This window comes from Hemiscyllium ocellatum, chromosome 46, assembly GCF_020745735.1.
Source record: "Hemiscyllium ocellatum isolate sHemOce1 chromosome 46, sHemOce1.pat.X.cur, whole genome shotgun sequence".
Taxonomy (NCBI): Eukaryota; Metazoa; Chordata; class Chondrichthyes; order Orectolobiformes; family Hemiscylliidae; genus Hemiscyllium; species Hemiscyllium ocellatum.
This window is the reverse complement of record NC_083446.1, coordinates 9,741,871-9,760,125: the sequence shown is the minus strand read 5'-3', so window position 1 is coordinate 9,760,125 and position 18,255 is coordinate 9,741,871. Positions and strand designations below refer to the sequence as shown.

General features: G+C 58.1%; 1 protein-coding gene across 1 annotated transcript in view; it reads left to right on the top strand.

Moving 5' to 3' along the window:
- Positions 1-18,255, top strand: part of atg2a (autophagy related 2A) — a 110,748-nt gene that overhangs the window by 24,703 nt on the left and 67,790 nt on the right. Inside the window, exons 8-10 of the mRNA XM_060855520.1 lie at positions 506-582; positions 3,880-4,050; positions 9,803-9,926. Of these exons, the coding sequence (XP_060711503.1) occupies positions 506-582; positions 3,880-4,050; positions 9,803-9,926 (372 nt within the window). The remainder of the gene's footprint in view (positions 1-505; positions 583-3,879; positions 4,051-9,802; positions 9,927-18,255) is intronic.

The following is an 18,255-nucleotide window of genomic DNA, read 5'->3' as shown; positions in this document are numbered from 1 at the left end:
AACGACCCCCCCCCCCCCCCCCCCCCCCCCCCCCCCCCCCCCCCCCAATCGCCCTCTCACCCACCTCCCTCTCTCGGTCACCCCATCTCCCTCTCCGCCTCTCTGCCCGCTGTCCCCCTTCCTCTCAGCCTGTCTTTCTCTCCCTGTCTCTCTCTCCCTCCCCCCAGCTTGTCCACACTCCCCTCCACCTTGCTGTATTCTGTGCGCCCCACCCCGTCCCCATTCACCCCCGCGGAGTCTCCCCTTTCTGTACCAGCCCCCACTCTCCCCTCCCAGCTTTGCGAACAGCCTTTCCCAGTTGGAGGCCAAACGGGGCTGAGGGGCAGGGACGGGAGGGTTGGAGCTGGAGCTGCGTTTGGACCCTCCTGTTGGGGGGTGTTGGAGGCTTGGTGCCTGAGGCTGCCTCTGCGTAACGGCCTGTGGCTCAGTGTTAACAGCTTGTATTGTCATTGTCTCTCTCTCTCTCTTTACCCCTCCCTCTGGTCCCCCCCCCAATCCCATTCAGACTACGTGTGTGTGCTGGACGTGGACCTGCTGGAGCTGGTGATCACCACCTGGAAAGGAGACTCTGGTGGAAAGCTGGTGAGACCCTCAGCCCTGGGCCTGGAACCCAGATAAACACCCACCCGTGACCCTCTGCTGGCTCGTCCGTCTCTGTCAGTTTGCGTGCGCACGCAGCCTCGCCCGGTATAGAGGCTCAGTGGATTAGCATTGCTGCCTCACGGCGCCAGGGTCCGGGTTCGATCCCACCCTCAGGCGAAAGTCTGGGTGGAGTTTGCGCATTCTCTCTCTGTCTGTGTGGGGTTTGCTCTGGGTGCTCCGGTTTCCTCCCACAGTGCCCAGGGATGTGCAGGTTAGGGTGGATTGGCCGTGCTAAATTGTCCCATAGTGTCCAGGGATGTGCAGGTTAGGGTGGATTGGCCGTGCTAAATTGTCCCATAGTGCCCAGGGATGTGCAGGTTAGGGTGGATTGGACGTGCTAAATTGTCCCATAGTGTCCAGGGATGTGCAGGTTAGGGTGGATTGGCCGTGCTAAATTGTCCCATAGTGCCCAGGGATGTGCAGGTTAGGGTGGATTGGCCGTGCTAAATTGTCCCATAGTGCCCAGGGATGTGCAGGTTAGGGTGGATTGGCCGTGCTAAATTGTCCCATAGTGCCCAGGGATGTGCAGGTTAGGGTGGATTGGCCGTGCTACATTGTCCCATAGTGTCCAGGGATGTGCAGGTTAGGGTGGATTGGCCGTGCTAAATTGTCCCATAGTGCCCAGGGATGTGCAGGTTAGGGTGGATTGGCCGTGCTAAATTGCCCCATAGTGCCCAGGGATGTGCAGGTTAGGGTGGATTGGCCGTGCTAAATTGTCCCATAGTGCCCAGGGATGTGCAGGTTAGGGTGGATTGGCCGTGCTAAATTGTCCCATAGTGCCCAGGGATGTGCAGGTTAGGGTGGGTTGGCCGTGCTAAATTGTCCCATAGTGCCCAGGGATGTGCAGTTTAGGGTGGATTGGCCGTGCTAAATTGCCCCATAGTGCCCAGGGATGTGCAGGTTAGGGTGGGTTGGCCGTGCTAAATTGCCCCATAGTGCCCAGGGATGTGCAGGTTAGGGTGGATTGGCCGTGCTAAATTGCCCCATAGTGCCCAGGGATGTGCAGGTTAGGGTGGGTTGGCCGTGCTAAATTGCCCCATAGTGCCCAGGGATGTGCAGGTTAGGGTGGGTTGGCCACGGGAAATATAGGATTACAGGGATCGGGTGGGTCTGAGTGGGATTCTTTTCGGCGGGTTGATGTGGACTCGATGGGCCAAATGGCTTGCTTCCACGCTGAAGGGATTCTCGGATTCTCTCTCCCACTGCCTTGAAAAATATTGCAAGTGTCTGCACTCGCTGCGTTTTGAGGAAGTGAATTTAAAAAGACTCTCACCAGGCTGAGAGGAAAGAACGTTTCCACATCTCGGTTTCAAATGGTGGCCCAATTGTTTAAACCACCGCGCCCCCCCCCCCCTTTAAAGATTCTCTCGGAAGAAACATCCTCCCCTCACCCTCCCAGTCAAATCCCCTCAGGGTCTTGCAGTGAGGTCACCCCTGACCCTCCTGAACTCCTGAGAATACAGGCCCAGCCTGAGCACTTGAGTACGGGATGGAGTGTGGGTGTAATCCCCAGCGTCAGTGGGTTTCCCCGGGGGGGCGGGTGAGGGGAGCTGTTCACTGATCAATGTGCAGCGTTGCACGCCGTTCGTTTCCTGTCAAGATTCCGAAAAAGTTTGTGCTCGAGACGCAGCAGCTCAAACGCGGAGGTGACGCGGGCAGGCAGTTGGCCAGCAAAGCCCCCAAGGGAAGGGGAGAAGTTAACTGTCTCCCAACACATGATCTCAACGGCCCCCTCCCCCCGCCCTCCCACCAACCTCCTGAAGCGTGCCGTTGACTTGAAACCGAACTTGGCAATTTAAACACAGCGCCTACAAGAGCAGGTCAGAGGCTGGGAATCCCACAGTGAGTCACTCACCACACACCCCTTCCCTCCCGACTCCCCCAAAGCCCTGTCTCACCATCTTGGGCTGACAATTAGCAAGTAACGACGCAAATGCCAGGCAATGACTGTCACCGACGAGAGACAGTCGAACCACCGTCCCTTGGCATTCACTGTATCCCCCACGATCAACATCCTGGGAGTTACCATTAATCAGAAACTCAGCTGGACTCACCACATAAACACCGGCTACAAGAGCAGGTCGGAGGCTGGGAATCATGCAGCGAGTAACTCCCCTCCTGACTGTCCCTCAAAGCCTGTCCCACCATCGACAAGGCGCAGGTCAGGAGGGTGAGGGACTACTTCCCCACTTGTCCCTGGATGGGGGAGCAGCTTCTACAACACTCGAGAAGCTCGACACTATTCAGGGACAAAGCAGCCCCCTCTCGGTTAGCCCCACACCCCTCCCTCCACTCCCCCGACGCTCAGTAGCAGCAGTGTGTACCATCTACAAGACACACTGCAGCAACTCCCTGAGGCTCCTCAGGCAGCACCTTCCAAACCCACCACCATCTTAGAAGGACAAGGGGCAGCAGATACATGGGAACACCACCCCCCCCCCGCACGTTCCCACCGCTCTCCATCCCGACTTGGGAATATATCGGCCGTTCCTTGGGTCAGAATCCTGGAACTCACTCCCCCAGTGCATTGTGGGTCTGCAGCGGTTCAAGATGGCGGCTCACCCACCCACCTTCTCAAGGGGGGCAATTGTAACGGGGCAATAAATACCAGACACACACCATATGAAAAGAATGAAACACAAAATGAATAGGAAGGGTTTGGAGGGATATGGGATAAAGTGAGGACTGCAGACGCTGGAGATCAGCTGAAAATGTGTGGCTGGAAAAGCACAGCAGGTCAGGCAGCATCCAAGGAGCAGGAGTTTCGACGTTTCGGGCATGAGCCCTTCAGCCATTCCTGAAGAAGGGCTTATGCCCGATACGTCGACTCTCCTGCTCCTTGGATGCTGCCTGACCTGCGCTTTTCCAGCCACACATTTTCAGCTTTGGAGGGATATGGGCCGGGTGCTGGCAGGTGGGACTAGATTGGGTTGGGATATCTGGTCCGCATGGACGGGTCGGACCGAAGGGTCTGTTTCCGTGCTGGACATATTTGTGACGCCGATTAATTCGGAGAGGGAGAGATGAAACAGACAGGACAAGCTCATTATCAGTGGCTGAAAGGTCAGAGCCTCATGCCTGTTGATGTGTGTATTCACCGCCCTGGGGGCTGGAAAGGGGTGAGGTGGTGATGGAGGAATCAACCAGGAAGGGGAGTTACAGGGGGTAGGGGGGGAAAGTGTGCTCCAACCAGGGGAGCAGTGGGGAGTTTCACGTTCCCGATGTCTCCTTGCGCAGGCCCAGCCGCTGTTCGAGCTGCGGTGCTCCAACAACGTGGTGCACGTCCACACCTGCGCTGACTCGTGTGCCACCCTGGTGAACCTGGTGCAGTACGTGGTGAACAGCGGTGACCTCCACCCCCCGCCCAAGCAGGACAGCCCGACTGAGATCGCCGGGCAGAGGCTGCAGGTACGTGACCCCCCCCCCCCCCCGCAAATCCGACATCTCTGCCTGGAGCGGCGCCCGCCTCTCAGGATGCTCCCGGCGGCGTTGCCATGCACGTCCCAAACCCAAGCCCCACCACCACCTACTTGAGGCTCACAGTTAAAGGGGACAGGCTCAATGGCACGACTGAGAGAATACTGCACTGTCAGAGGGTCAGTGCTGAGGGAACGCCGCACTGTCGGAGGGTCAGTGCTGAGGGAGTGCCGCCCTGTCGGAGGGTCAGTACTGAGGGAGTGCCGCCCTGTCGGAGGGTCAGTGCTGAGGGAGGGCCGCACTGTCGGAGGGTCAGTGCTGAGGGAGGGCCGCACTGTCGGAGGGTCAGTGCTGAGGGAGGGCCGCACTGTCGGAGGGTCAGTACTGAGGGAGTGCTGCACTATCGGAGGGTCAGTGCTGAGGGAGTGCCGCACTGTCGGAAGGTCAGTGCTGAGGGAGGGCCACACTGTTGGAAGGTCAGTACTGAGGGAGTGCCGCCCTGTCGGAGGGTCAGTGCTGAGGGAGGGCCGCACTGTCGGAGGGTCAGTGCTGAGGGAGGGCCGCACTGTCGGAGGGTCAGTGCTGAGGGAGTGCCGCACTATTAGAGGGTCAGTGCTGAGGGAGTGCCGCACTATTAGAGGGTCAGTGCTGAGGGGGTGCCGCACTGTCGGAGGGTCAGTGCTGAGGGGGTGCCGCACTGTCGGAGGGTCAGTGCTGAGGGGGTGCCGCACTGTCGGAGGGTCAGTGCTGCGGGAGTGCCGCACTGTTGGAGAGTCAGTACTGAGGGATTATCGCTGGTCTGTTAATCCAGAGACCCGGGTAACATTCCGGGGACGCGGTTTCAAACCTCACCACGGCAAATGGTGGAATTTGAACTCAACTTTGGAAAAAAAAGTCTGGAATCGATCTCAAATGATTGTCGGTGGTTGAGAAAACCCATCTGGTTCACTTGAGGGAAGGAAAGTGCAGTCCTTACTTGGCCTGGCCTACATGTGACTCGAGACCCCAAGCGACGTGACTGAGTCTCAACTGCCCCTCTGGCTTCGGCAGAGATGCCATCATCCTGTATCCAAAAGATAAACACCTGGATTCTGGCCAATGATATTAATCCCCCCCCCCCCCCCCCCCCCCCCCACCCACTGCTTCCTGCTCGTGGAAACTTTTTGTCCTGCGTCACTCTGACAGTGAACCTCAGCGGTTCAATTCTCAACCGGCCTGCACATCAGGCTTTGTACGTTTTGAAGCAGTAGTGTGCTGCGGGAAACTCTGCAAAGTATTTAATCTCTGCTGCAAACGGGGTGTTCGCTGCCGCTCACAGCGTTGCCATCAGTCAGCCTGTTTGTTTGATCTCGCCCACATCCGGGTGCTGCACACCCACTCGGGGTATCTGAAGTGGTAAGTGCATCTGATGATTGTGCAAGTTTTCGGACCAAGGAGAAGATGAGGCGCCCTGAGATAATGCTGCAAGGGTGCCTCCCGCGGCAAACTGGGTGGGACTCCCGCCTCCGAGTGAGACGTTGGTGAACACCCCGGCACAGATCAGGGACGAGTGCACAAAATGGACACCGAAACGCTGTGGGGTTGTTGGTCCTGAGGGAATGCCACACCGTACGACTCCCGCAGCACTGACCCTCCGGTGCGGCGCTCCCTCAGTACTGTCCCTCCGACAGTGTGGCCCTCCGACAGTGCGGCCCTCCCTCAGTACTGACCCTCCGACAGTGCGGCCCTCCCTCAGTACTGACCCTCCGACAGTGCGGCCCTCCCTCAGTACTGACCCTCCGGTGCGGCACTCCCTCAGTACTGACCCTCCGACGGTTCCGCACTCCCTCAGCACTGACCCTCCCACAGTGCGGCACTCCCTCAGTACTGACCCTCCGACAGTGCCCACTTCCTCAGTATTGACCCTCAGACAGTGCAGCGCTCCCTCAGCACTGACCCTCTGACAATGCAGGGCTTCCTCAGTACTGACCCTCCGACAGTGCAGCACTTCCTCAGTACTGACCCTCCGACAGTGCGGCACTCCCTCAGTACTGACCCTCCAACGGTTCAGCGCTCCCTCAGCACTGACCCTCCCACAGTGCGGCGCTCCCTCAGTACTGACCCTCCCACAGTGCGGCGCTCCCTCAGTACTGACCCTCCCACAGTGCGGCACTCCCTCTGTACTGACCCTCCCACAGTGCGGCACTCCCTCAGCACTGACCCTCCCACAGTGCGGCACTTCCTCAGTACTGACCAAACCCTCAATTTCCTTAGTCATCCAGCATTCCCTCCGCCTACCAGTCTTTCCTTTCACCCTAACAAGAATATACTTTCTCTGGTCCCTCATTATCTCATTTTTTTGAAGGCTTCCCATTTTCCAGCCATTCCTTTTCCTGTGAACAACTGTCCCCAATTAACTTTGAAAACGTGCCTAATATCATCAAAATTAGCCTTTCTCCAATTTAGAACTTGGACTTTTAGATCTGGTCTATCCTTTTCCATCACAATTTTAAAAACTAATAGCATTATGGTCGCTAGCCCCCACTGACACCTCAGTCACCTGCCCTGCCTTATTTCCCAAGAGTAGGTCAGGTCTTGCACCTTCTATAGTAGGTACATCCACATACTGAATCAGGAAGTTTTCTTGTAGAGAATTAACAAATTCCTCTCCATCTAAACCCTTAACACTCTGGCAGTCCCAGCCTATGTTCAGAAGTTAAAATTCCCGACCATTATCACCCTCTGGGTGTAGGTTTGCTCGCTAAGCTGGAAGGTTAATGTTCAGACGTTTCGTCACCATACTAGGTAACATCTTCAGTGAGCCTCTGGATGAGGAATTGCTGATGATTCCTGCTTTCTATTCTGACCCAAGGTAACCCAAACATATAAATAGAAAGCAGGAATCATCACTGGCGCTTCATCTGGAGGCTCACTGAAGATGTTACCTAGTATGGTGACGAAACGTCTGAACATGAACCTTCCAGCTCAGCAAGCAAACCAACATCCAGAACCTCAACCTGAGCAACAAATCTTCTCAAACCTCGCCATTACCACCATATTATTCTTACAGATAATTGAGATTTCCTTACAAATTTGTTTCTCAATTTCCTGCTGACTACAGAGGGTTTGTCTATAATACAATCCCAATAAGGTGCTCATCCCTTTCTTATTTCTCAGTTCCACCCAAATAGCCTGCCTGGACACATTCCCAGGACTATCTTCCCTCAGTATAGTTGTAATATTATCCCTAGTCAAAAACACCACTCCCCTTCCTCTCTTGCCTCCCCCCCCCTTTCTACCTCTCCTCTAGCATTGGTACCCCCTGGAACATTAAGCTGCCTGTCCTGTCCATCCCTGAGCCACGTGTCTGTAATCGCTATGATATCTCAGTCGAATGTTCTTAACCATGCCCTGAGTTCATCTGCCTTCCCTGTTAGGCCCCTTTGCGTTGAAGTAAATGCAGTTTAGTAAATCAGTCCCATCTCATTCTCTGTTTTGTTCCTGACTATTTGACTGGCTCCTTTTCCCAACTGCACCAGTCTCAAAACTGACCTGTTTTCTCACTATCTCCTTGGGTCCCATCCCCATCCTCATTCCAACCCCCCCACCCCCTCTCCCCACTAATTTAGATCCTGCCGAGCAGCTCTAGCAAATCTCCCTGGCAGTATATTAGTCCCCTTCCAATTTAGGTGCAGTCCGTCCTCCTTGTACAGGTCACTTCTACCCCAGAAGAGATTCCAATGATCCAAAAAATGTGAACCCTTCTCCCCTGAGCCAGTTCCTCAGCCACGCTTTCCCCTCACCAACTCGTGGCACTGGGAGTGATCCAGGTGTTACTAAACTATTTAAATTCCGGCCTAACTTCCTCAATTCTCTCTTCAGAATCGCATCCTTTTCCCTTCCTTTGCTGTTAGTTCCAGTGTGTACAGAAACCTCCTGCTGGTCGCCCCTCCTCTTGGAGAATATTCTGCACTCTCTCTGAGACTAGGGAGGCAACATGATGATGGCTCATTGTCAGCCGCACAAACGTCCGTCTCTGTCTCTGACTCGACAGTCCCCAATCACAATCGATCGGTTCGGAATCCGACGTACCCCTTGTTGCATCAGGTTCGGTCTTGGTACCAGAAACCTGGCTGTTTATGTCACATTCCCCTGAGAGCCCATCACCCCTTACATTTTCCAAAACAGCACCCTTGTTTCTGATGGGCATAGCAACATGAGACTCTTGCTTTTCCCTCCTCCCTTTCCTGGAGTTAACCCATCGACCTGACTCTATCTGCGGTTTTTCTACCTTCCTGCAACTGCCATCCATCACGCCCCCTAGCTCCTGTAAATGCATTATTGCCTCCATGCGACTGATCCATGTGACCCAACATGATTCGCAACCAAAAACACTTCCTGCAGACATTAATCCTCAGTCACCTGAAAACTCTCCCCTAATGTCCCACATCTGACAAGTCCCACATCCACCAAAGACCATGTTGCACCTGAACAATCCAGCGAAAGTGAGGACTCCAGATGCTGAGGATCAGAGTGGAGCTGGAGAAGCGCAGCAGGTCGGGCAGCATCCGAGGAGCAGGACAATTGACGTTTCAGGCAAAAGCCCTTCATCAGGAATGGGAGGCCTCTGCCTGTCCTGCTGTGCTTTTCCAGCACCACTCAGAGTACAAAGAAAGCAGCTCCAACACTGAAAATACCTCAAAAACAGGGCAGCTCTTACCGGCACAAACTTGTCCTGTCCTCCATCTTGTTAGGGGTGGAGGGGGTGAAGAGTGGGGCAAAGAGGGAAAGAGAGGAATGAGTGAAGGACAAGTGATGGGGAAGGTGGGGAGGCAGGAGAGGGGGCAATGAATGAGGGGGAGGTGGGAATGGGAGGAGGACATGACGCAAGACGTGAGTGTCAGAGAGAGCACAAGAGCAAAAGAAAATGGAGTCGGAGGCTCAGTGCTGAGGGAGCGCCACACTGTCGGAGGGTCAGTGCTGAAGGAGCGCCACACTGTCGGAGGGTCAGTGCTGAGGGAGGGCCGCACTGTCGGAGGGTCGGTGCTGAGGGAGGGCCGCACTGTCGGAGGGTCAGTGCTGAGGGAGGGCCGCACTGTCGGAGGGTCAGTGCTGAGGGAGCGCCGCACTGTCGGAGGGTCAGTGCTGAGGGAGCGCCGCACTGTCGGAGGGTCGGTGCTGAGGGAGCGCCGCACTGTCGGAGGGTCGGTGCTGAGGGAGCGCCGCACTGTCGGGGGATCGGTGCTGAGGGAGTGCCACACTGTCGGAGGGTCAGTACTGAGGGAGTGCCGCATGGATTTGCTTGCAGTATTGAGCCCAGCCTTGTTTGGTTGCCAGCTGTGACCCCGGGAGCTGTTGAGCTGCTGTCACTAACACCTCTTCGTGCTCGGCTGGGTGGTTTGGTTTTGGATGTGCTGCGGGTCACAACGTTCCCCACCGTGAGGTTGGGACCACTGACACCCCCTGCACACTCTTTGCTGCTCACCCTGTTTCTGTCCGTGTTTGTACCTTTAGTCGCTCTCTGTCTTTGTCCTCCCCCTTGCCCAGTCCCGTCCCGACCCACCCACCCCCACCAGTTATAAGTTAACCCCTTCCCGCCCGTCGTGTAGTGCAGTGGTTCCTCACTGTGCCCGCGGTGTCTCCCCTCATCCCATGCCCGGGGTCTCCACAAAGGGTCTATCATTCCCCATGGTTTCCGAGAGAGAGAGAGAGACGACTCAGACTGTTCTAGAATCAACCACAACTTCTCCTGGCTCTCCACCAGCTCCCGGAGCCTGCTACCACACTGCCACCGCGCCTCCCGGCAGAGACAGCCGAGATTAACCAGGGGGATCTGACTGATGCTCTCATTGACACAGAGCGGAACCGCCGAGACTCGGATGGAGCAGGTGAGCGAGAGATCACTGAGCAGGAGGGAGGGCCGGTGTGCTCAGGGAGGGGGTGGGGTATGTCCGAACGAGCCAGTATCTCTGTGTGCGCGCGCGGGCAGATGTGTGTGTGCGTGGGCGTGTGCGCGCGCGAGCAGGGGTGTGGATGCACATGTATTTGGAAAGGCAAGGACTGATTCGGGATAGTCAACGTGGCTTTGTGCGTGGGAAATCATGTCTCACAAACTTGATTGAATTTTTGAAAAAGTAACAAAGAGGATTGATGAGGGCAGAGCAGTAGATGTGATCTATATGGACTTCAGTAAGGCATTCGACGAGGTTCCCCATGGGAGACTGATTAGCAAGGTTAGATCTCATGGAATACAGGGAGAACTAGCCATTTGGATACAGAACTGGCTCAAAGGTAGAAGACAGAGGATAGTGGTGGAGGGTTGTTTTTCAGACTGGAGGCCTGTGACCAGTGGAATGCCACAAGGATCGGTGCTGGGCCCTCTACGTTTTGTCATTTACATAAATGATTTGGATGCGAGTATAAGAGGTACAGTTAGTAAGTTTGCAGATGACACCAAAATAGGAGGTGTAGTGGACAGCGAAGAGGGTTACCTCAGATAACAACAGGATCTGGACCAGATGGGCCAATGGGCTGAGAAGTGGCAGATGGAGTTGAATTCTGATAAATGCGAGGTGCTGCATTTTGGGAAAGCAAATCTTAGCAGGAGACTTATACACTTAATGGTAAGGTCCTGGGGAGTGTTGCTGAACAAATAGATCTTGCAGTGCAGGTTCATAGCTCCTTGAAAGTGGAGTTGCAGGTAGATAGGATAGTGAAGAAGGTGTTTGGTATGCTTTCCTTTATTGATCAGAGTATTGAGTACAGGAGCTGGGAGGTCATGTTGCGGCTGTACAGGACATTGGTTAGGCCACTGTTGGAATATTGCGTGCAATTCTGGTCTCCTTCCTATCGGAAAGATGTTGTGAAACTTGAAAGGGTTCAGAAAAGATTTACAAGGATGTTGCCAGGGTTGGAGGATCTGAGCTACAGGGAGAGGCTGAACAGGCTGGGGCTGTTTTCCCTGCAGCGTCAGAGGCTGAGGGGTGACCGTATAGAGGTTTATAAAATTGAGGGGCATGGATAGGGTAAATAGACAAAGTCTTTTCCCTGGAATCGGGGAGTCCAGAACTAGAGGGGCATAGATTTCGGGTGAAAGGGGAAAGATATAAAAGAGACCTAAGGGGCAACTTTTTCACCCAGAGGGTGGTACGTGTATGGAATGAGCTGCCAAAGGAAGTGGTGCAGGCTGGTACAATGACAACATTTAAGAGGCATTTGGATGGGTATGTGAATAGGAAGGGTTTGGAGGGATATGGGCCGGGTGCTGGCAGATGGGACTAGATTGGATTGGGATATCTGGTCGGCATGGACGGGTTGGACCGAAGGGTCTGTTTCCGTGCTGTACATCTCTATGACTCTATATATGTGTGCAGGTTTGTGCGGGGGTGCGCTGGTGTGTGGGGGTTTGTGTGGGAGTGCGCTGGTGTGTGTGTGTGTGTGTGGGTTTGTGTGGGAATGCGCTGGTGTGTGTAGGTTTGTGCGGGAGTGCGCTGGTGGGTGTGTAGGTTTGTGCAGGAGTGCGCTGGTGTGTGTGTAGGTTTGTGCAGGAGTGCGCTGGTGTGTGTGTAGGTTTGTGCAGGAGTGCGCTGGTGTGTGTGTAGGTTTGTGCGGGAGTGCGCTGGTGTGTGTGTAGGTTTGTGCGGGAGTGCGCTGGTGTGTGTGTAGGTTTGTGCGGGAGTGCGCTGGTGTGTGTGTAGGTTTGTGCGGGAGTGCGCTGGTGTGTGTGTAGGTTTGTGCGGGAGTGCGCTGGTGTGTGTGTGGGTTTGTGCGGGAATGCGCTGGGGTGTGTGGGTTTGTGCGGGAGTGCGCTTGTGTGTAGGGGTTTGTGTGGGAGTGCGCTGGTGTGTGGGTGTGGGGGAGTGTGCTGGTGTGTGGGTGTGGGGGAGTGCGCGGGTGTGTGTGTGTGGGAGTGCGTGGGTGTGTGTGTGTGGGAGTGCGCGGGTGTGTGTGTGTGGGAGTGCGCGGGTGTGTGTGTGTGGGAGTGCGCGGGTGTGTGTGTGTGGGAGTGCGCGGGTGTGTGTGTGTGGGAGTGCGCGGGTGTGTGTGTGGGAGTGCGCGGGTGTGTGTGTGGGAGTGCGCGGGTGTGTGTGTGTGGGAGTGCGCGGGTGTGTGTGTGTGGGAGTGCGCGGGTGTGTGTGTGTGGGAGTGCGCGGGTGTGTGTGTGTGGGAGTGCGCGGGTGTGTGTGTGTGGGTGTGTGTGGGAGTGCGCTTGTGTGTGTGGGTTTGTGTGGGAGTGCGCTTGTGTGTGTGGGGGAGTGCGCTGGTGTGTGTGTGGGGGAGTGCGCGGGTGTGTGTGGGGGAGTGCGCTTTGTGTGTGTGTGTGTTGGTGTGTGCGTTTGTGTGGGAGTGCGCTTGTGTGTGTGGGGGAGTTCGCTGGTGTGTGTGGGTTTGTGTGGGAGTGCACGTGTGTGTGTGTGGGTTTGTGTGGGAGTGCGCTTGTGTGTGTGTGTGGGAGTTCGCTGGTGTGTGTGGGTTTGTGTGGGAGTGCGCTGGTGTGTGTGTTTGTGTGGGAGTGCGCTTGTGTGTGTGTGTTGGAATAGGTTTGTGCGTGAGTATGAGTGCGCTTGTTTGTGTGTGTGTGAGTGTGAGTGCGCGTGTGAGAGTGTGTGCGCGTGTGTGTGTGTGAGTGTGAGTGCGCGTGTGTGTGTGTGTGCGCGCTTTGTGTGTGTGTGTGCGCGCGTGTGTGTGGGTGTGCGCTGGTGTGTGTGTGGGAGTGCGCGGGTGTGTGTGTGTGGGAGTGCGCGGGTGTGTGTGTGTGTGGGAGTGCGCTTGTGTGTGTGTGGGAGTGCGCTTGTGTGTGTGTGTGGGAGTGCGCTGGTGTGTGTGGGAGTGCGCTGGTGTGTGTGGGAGTGCGCGGGTGTGTGTGTGTGGGAGTGCGCGGGTGTGTGTGTGTGTGGGAGTGCGCGGGTGTGTGTGTGTGGGAGTGCGCGGGTGTGTGTGTGTGGGAGTGCGCGGGTGTGTGTGTGGGAGTGCGCGGGTGTGTGTGTGTGGGAGTGCGCGGGTGTGTGTGTGTGGGAGTGCGCGGGTGTGTGTGTGTGGGAGTGCGCGGGTGTGTGTGTGTGGGAGTGCGCGGGTGTGTGTGTGTGGGATGTGCGCGGGTGTGTGTGTGTGGGAGTGCGCGGGTGTGTGTGTGTGGGAGTGCGCGGGTGTGTGTGTGTGGGAGTGCGCGGGTGTGTGTGTGTGGGATGTGCGCGGGTGTGTGTGTGTGGGAGTGCGCGGGTGTGTGGGAGTGCGCGTGTGTGTGTGCGCGTGTCTGTGTGTGTGTGGGTTTGTGTGGGAGTGCGCTTGTGTGTGTGGGTTTGTGTGGGAGTGCGCTTGTGTGTGTGGGGGAGTGCGCGGGTGTGTGTGTGGGGGGAGTGCGCTTTGTGTGTGTGTGGGAGTGCGCTTGTGTGTGTGGGGGAGTTCGCTGGTGTGTGTGGGTTTGTGTGGGAGTGCACGTGTGTGTGTGTGGGTTTGTGTGGGAGTGCGCTTGTGTGTGTGTGGGAGTTCGCTGGTGTGTGTGGGTTTCTGTGGGAGTGCGCTGGTGTGTGTGTTTGTGTGGGAGTGCGCTTGTGTGTGTGTGTTGGAATAGGTTTGTGCGTGAGTATGAGTGCGCTTGTTTGTGTGTGTGTGAGTGTGAGTGCGCGTGTGAGAGTGTGTGCGCGTGTGTGAGTGTGAGTGTGAGTGCGCGTGTGTGTGTGTGCGCGCTTTGTGTGTGTGTGGGTGTGCGCGCGTGTGTGTGGGTGTGCGCGCGTGTGTGTGGGAGTGCGCGGGTGTGTGTGGGTGTGCGCGCGTGTGTGTGGGTGTGCGCGCGTGTGTGTGGGAGTGCGCGGGTGTGTGTGTGTGGGAGTGCGCGGGTGTGTGTGTGTGGGAGTGCGCGGGTGTGTGTGTGTGGGAGTGCGCTGGTGTGTGTGTGTGGGAGTGCGCTGGTGTGTGTGTGTGGGAGTGCGCTGGTGTGTGTGTGTGGGAGTGCGCGGGTGTGTGTGTGTGTGGGAGTGCGCGGGTGTGTGTGTGTGGGAGTGCGCTGGTGTGTGTGGGATTGCGCTGGTGTGTGTGGGAGTGCGCGGGTGTGTGTGTGTGGGAGTGCGCGGGTGTGTGTGTGTGGGAGTGCGCGGGTGTGTGTGTGTGGGAGTGCGCGGGTGTGTGTGTGTGGGAGTGCGCGGGTGTGTGTGTGTGGGAGTGCGCGGGTGTGTGTGTGTGGGAGTGCGCGGGTGTGTGTGTGTGGGAGTGCGCGGGTGTGTGTGTGTGGGATGTGCGCGGGTGTGTGTGTGTGGGAGTGCGCGGGTGTGTGTGTGTGGGGTGTGCGCGGGTGTGTGTGTGTGTGTGCGCGGGTGTGTGTGTGTGGGAGTGCGCGGGTGTGTGTGTGGGAGTGCGCTGGTGTGTGTGTGTGGGAGTGCGCTGGTGTGTGTGTGTGGGAGTGCGCTGGTGTGTGTGTGTGGGAGTGCGCTGGTGTGTGTGTGTGGGAGTGCGCTGGTGTGTGTGTGTGGGAGTGCGCTGGTGTGTGTGTGTGTGGGAATGCGCTGGTGTGTGTGTGTGGGAGTGCGCGGGTGTGTGTGTGTGGGAGTGCGCTTGTGTGTGTGTGTGTGTGGGAGTGCGCTTGTGTGTGTGTGTGGGAGTGCGCTTGTGTGTGTGTGTGTGTGGGAGTGCGCTGGTGTGTGTGGGAGTGCGCGGGTGTGTGTGTGTGGGAGTGCGCGGGTGTGTGTGTGTGGGAGTGCGCGGGTGTGTGTGTGTGGGAGTGCGCGGGTGTGTGTGTGTGGGAGTGCGCGGGTGTGTGTGTGTGGGAGTGCGCTGGGGTGTGTGTGTGTGGGAGTGCGCGGGTGTGTGTGTGTGGGAGTGCGCGGGTGTGTGTGTGTGGGAGTGCGCGGGGTGTGTGTGTGTGGGAGGTGCGCGGGTGTGTGTGTGGGTGTGTGTGGGAGTGCGCTTGTGTGTGTGGGGGAGTGCGCGGGTGTGTGTGTGGGGGATGTGCGCGGGTGTGTGTGTGGGGGAGTGCGCGGGTGTGTGTGTGGGGGGTGTGCGCGTGTGTGGGTGTGTGTGGGAGTGCGCTTGTGTGTGTGGGTTTGTGTGGGAGTGCGCTTGTGTGTGTGGGGGAGTTCGCTGGTGTGTGTGGGTTTGTGTGGGAGTGCGCTGGTGTGTGTGTTTGTGTGGGAGTGCTCTTGTGTGTGTGTGTTGGAATAGGTTTGTGCGTGAGTATGAGTGCGCTTGTTTGTGTGTGTGTGAGTGTGAGTGCGCGTGTGAGAGTGTGTGTGTGTGTGTGCGCGCTTGTGTGGGTGTGCGCGCATGTGTGGGTGTGCGCGCGTGTGTGTGGGTGTGCGCGCGTGTGTGTGGGAGTGCGCGGGTGTGTGTGTGTGGGAGTGCGCTGGTGTGTGTGTGTGGGAGTGCGCGGGTGTGTGTGTGTGGGAGTGCGCGGGTGTGTGTGTGTGGGAGTGCGCGGGTGTGTGTGTGTGGGAGTGCGAGGGTGTGTGTGTGTGGGAGTGCGCGGGTGTGTGTGTGTGTGTGGGAGTGCGCTTGTGTGTGTGTGTGGGAGTGCGCGGGTGTGTGTGTGGGAGTGCGCGGGGGTGTGTGTGTGTGGGAGTGCGCGGGTGTGTGTGTGTGGGAGTGCGCGGGTGTGTGTGTGTGGGAGTGCGCGGGGTGTGTGTGTGTGGGAGTGCGCGGGTGTGTGTGTGTGGGAGTGCGCGGGTGTGTGTGTGTGGGAGTGCGCGGGTGTGTGTGTGTGGGAGTGCGCTGGTGTGTGTGTGTGGAAGTGCGCGGGTGTGTGTGTGTGTGGGAGTGCGCGGGTGTGTGTGTGTGTGGGAGTGCGCTGGTGTGTGTGTGTGGGAGTGCGCTGGTGTGTGTGTGTGGGAATGCGCTGGTGTGTGTGTGTGGGAGTGCGCTGGTGTGTGTGTGTGGGAGTGCGCTGGTGTGTGTGTGTGGGAGTGCGCTGGTGTGTGTGTGTGGGAGTGCGCTGGTGTGTGTGTGTGGGAGTGCGCTTGTGTGTGTGTGTGTGTGTGTGTGGGAGTGCGCTTGTGTGTGTGGGAGTGCGCGGGTGTGTGTGTGTGGGAGTGCGCGGGTGTGTGTGTGTGGGAGTGCGCGGGGTGTGTGTGTGTGGGAGTGCGCGGGTGTGTGTGTGGGGGAGTGCGCGGGTGTGTGTGTGGGGGAGTGCGCGGGTGTGTGTGTGTGGGTGTGCGCGGGTGTGTGTGTGGGAGTGCGCGGGTGTGTGTGTGTGGGAGTGCGCGGGTGTGTGTGTGTGGGAGTGCGCGGGTGTGTGTGTGTGGGAGTGCGCGGGTGTGTGTGTGTGGGAGTGCGCGGGTGTGTGTGTGTGGGAGTGCGCGGGTGTGTGTGTGTGGGAGTGCGCGGGTGTGTGTGTGTGGGAGTGCGCGGGTGTGTGTGTGTGGGAGTGCGCGGGTGTGTGTGTGTGGGAGTGCGCGGGTGTGTGTGTGTGGGAGTGCGCGGGTGTGTGTGTGTGGGAGTGCGTGGGTGTGCGCTGGTGTGTGTGTGTGTGTGGGAGTGCGTGGTGTGTGTGTGTGGGAGTGCGCTGGTGTGTGTGTGTGGGGAGTGCGCTGGTGTGTGTGTGTGGGAGTGCGCTGGTGTGTGTGTGTGGGAGTGCGCTGGGTGTGTGTGTGTGGGAGTGCGCTGGTGTGTGTGTGTGGGATGTGCGTGGTGTGTGTGTGTGGGAGTGCGTGGTGTGTGTGTGTGGGAGTGGGAGTGCGCTGGTGTGTGTGTGTGGGAGTGCGCGGGTGTGTGTGTGGGAGTGCGCGGGTGTGTGTGTGTGTGGGAGTGCGCTGGTGTGTGTGGGAGTGCGCTGGTGTGTGTGTGTGGGGAGTGCGCGGGTGTGTGTGTGTGTGGGAGTGCGCTGGTGTGTGTGTGTGTGGGAGTGCGCTGGTGTGTGTGTGTGGGAGTGCGCTGGTGTGTGTGTGTGGGAATGCGCTGGTGTGTGTGTGTGTGGGAGTGCGCTGGTGTGTGTGTGTGTGTGTGTGTGGGAGTGCGCTTGTGTGTGTGTGTGTGTGTGTGGGAGTGCGCTTGTGTGTGTGGGGTGCGCGGGTGTGTGTGTGTGGGAGGTGCGCGGGTGTGTGTGTGTGGGTGTGCGCGGGTGTGTGTGTGTGGGAGTGCGAGGGTGTGTGTGTGTGGGAGTGCGCGGGTGTGTGTGTGTGGGAGTGCGGGGTGTGTGTGTGTGGGTGTGCGCGGGTGTGTGTGTGTGGGAGTGCGCGGGTGTGTGTGTGTGGGAGTGCGCGGGTGTGTGTGTGTGGGAGTGCGCGGGTGTGTGTGTGTGGGGAGTGCGCGGGTGTGCGCTGGTGTGTGTGTGTGTGTGGGAGTGCGCTGGTGTGTGTGTGTGGGAGTGCGCTGGTGTGTGTGTGTGTGGGAGTGCGCTGGTGTGTGTGTGTGGGAGTGCGCTGGTGTGTGTGTGTGGGAGTGCGCTGGTGTGTGTGTGTGGGGAGTGCGCTGGTGTGTGTGTGTGGGAGTGGGAGTGCGCTGGTGTGTGTGTGTGGGAGTGCGCGGGTGTGTGTGTGGGAGTGCGCGGGTGTGTGTGTGTGGGAGTGCGCTGGTGTGTGTGGGAGTGCGTGTGTGTGTGTGTGTGTGGGAGTGCGCTGGTGTGTGTGTGTGTGTAGGAGTGCGCTGGTGTGTGTGTGTGTGGGAGTGCGCGGGTGTGTGTGTGTGGGAGTGCGCGGGTGTGTGTGTGTGGGAGTGCGCGGGTGTGTGTGTGTGGGAGTGCGCGGGTGTGTGTGTGTGGGAGTGCGCGGGTGTGTGTGTGTGGGAGTGCGCGGGTGTGTGTGGGAGTGCGTGTGTGTGTGTGTGTGTGGGAGTGCGCTGGTGTGTGTGTGTGTGTAGGAGTGCGCTGGTGTGTGTGTGTGTGGGAGTGCGCGGGTGTGTGTGTGTGGGAGTGCGCGGGTGTGTGTGTGTGGGAGTGCGCGGGTGTGTGTGTGTGGGAGTGCGCGGGTGTGTGTGTGTGGGAGTGCGCGGGTGTGTGTGTGTGGGAGTGCGCGGGTGTGTGTGTGTGGGAGTGCGCTTGTGTGTGTGTGTGTGGGAGTGCGCGGGTGTGTGTGTGTGTGTGGGAGTGCGCGTGTGTGTGTGGGAGTGCGCGTGTGTGTGTGGGAGTGCGCGTGTGTGTGTGGGAGTGCGCGTGTGTGTGTGGGAGTGCGCGGGTGTGTGTGTGGGAGTGCGCGGGTGTGTGTGTGTGGGAGTGCGCGGGTGTGTGTGTGTGGGAGTGCGCTGGTGTATGTGTGTGGGAGTGCGCTGGTGTGTGTGTGTGTGTGGGTGTGCGCT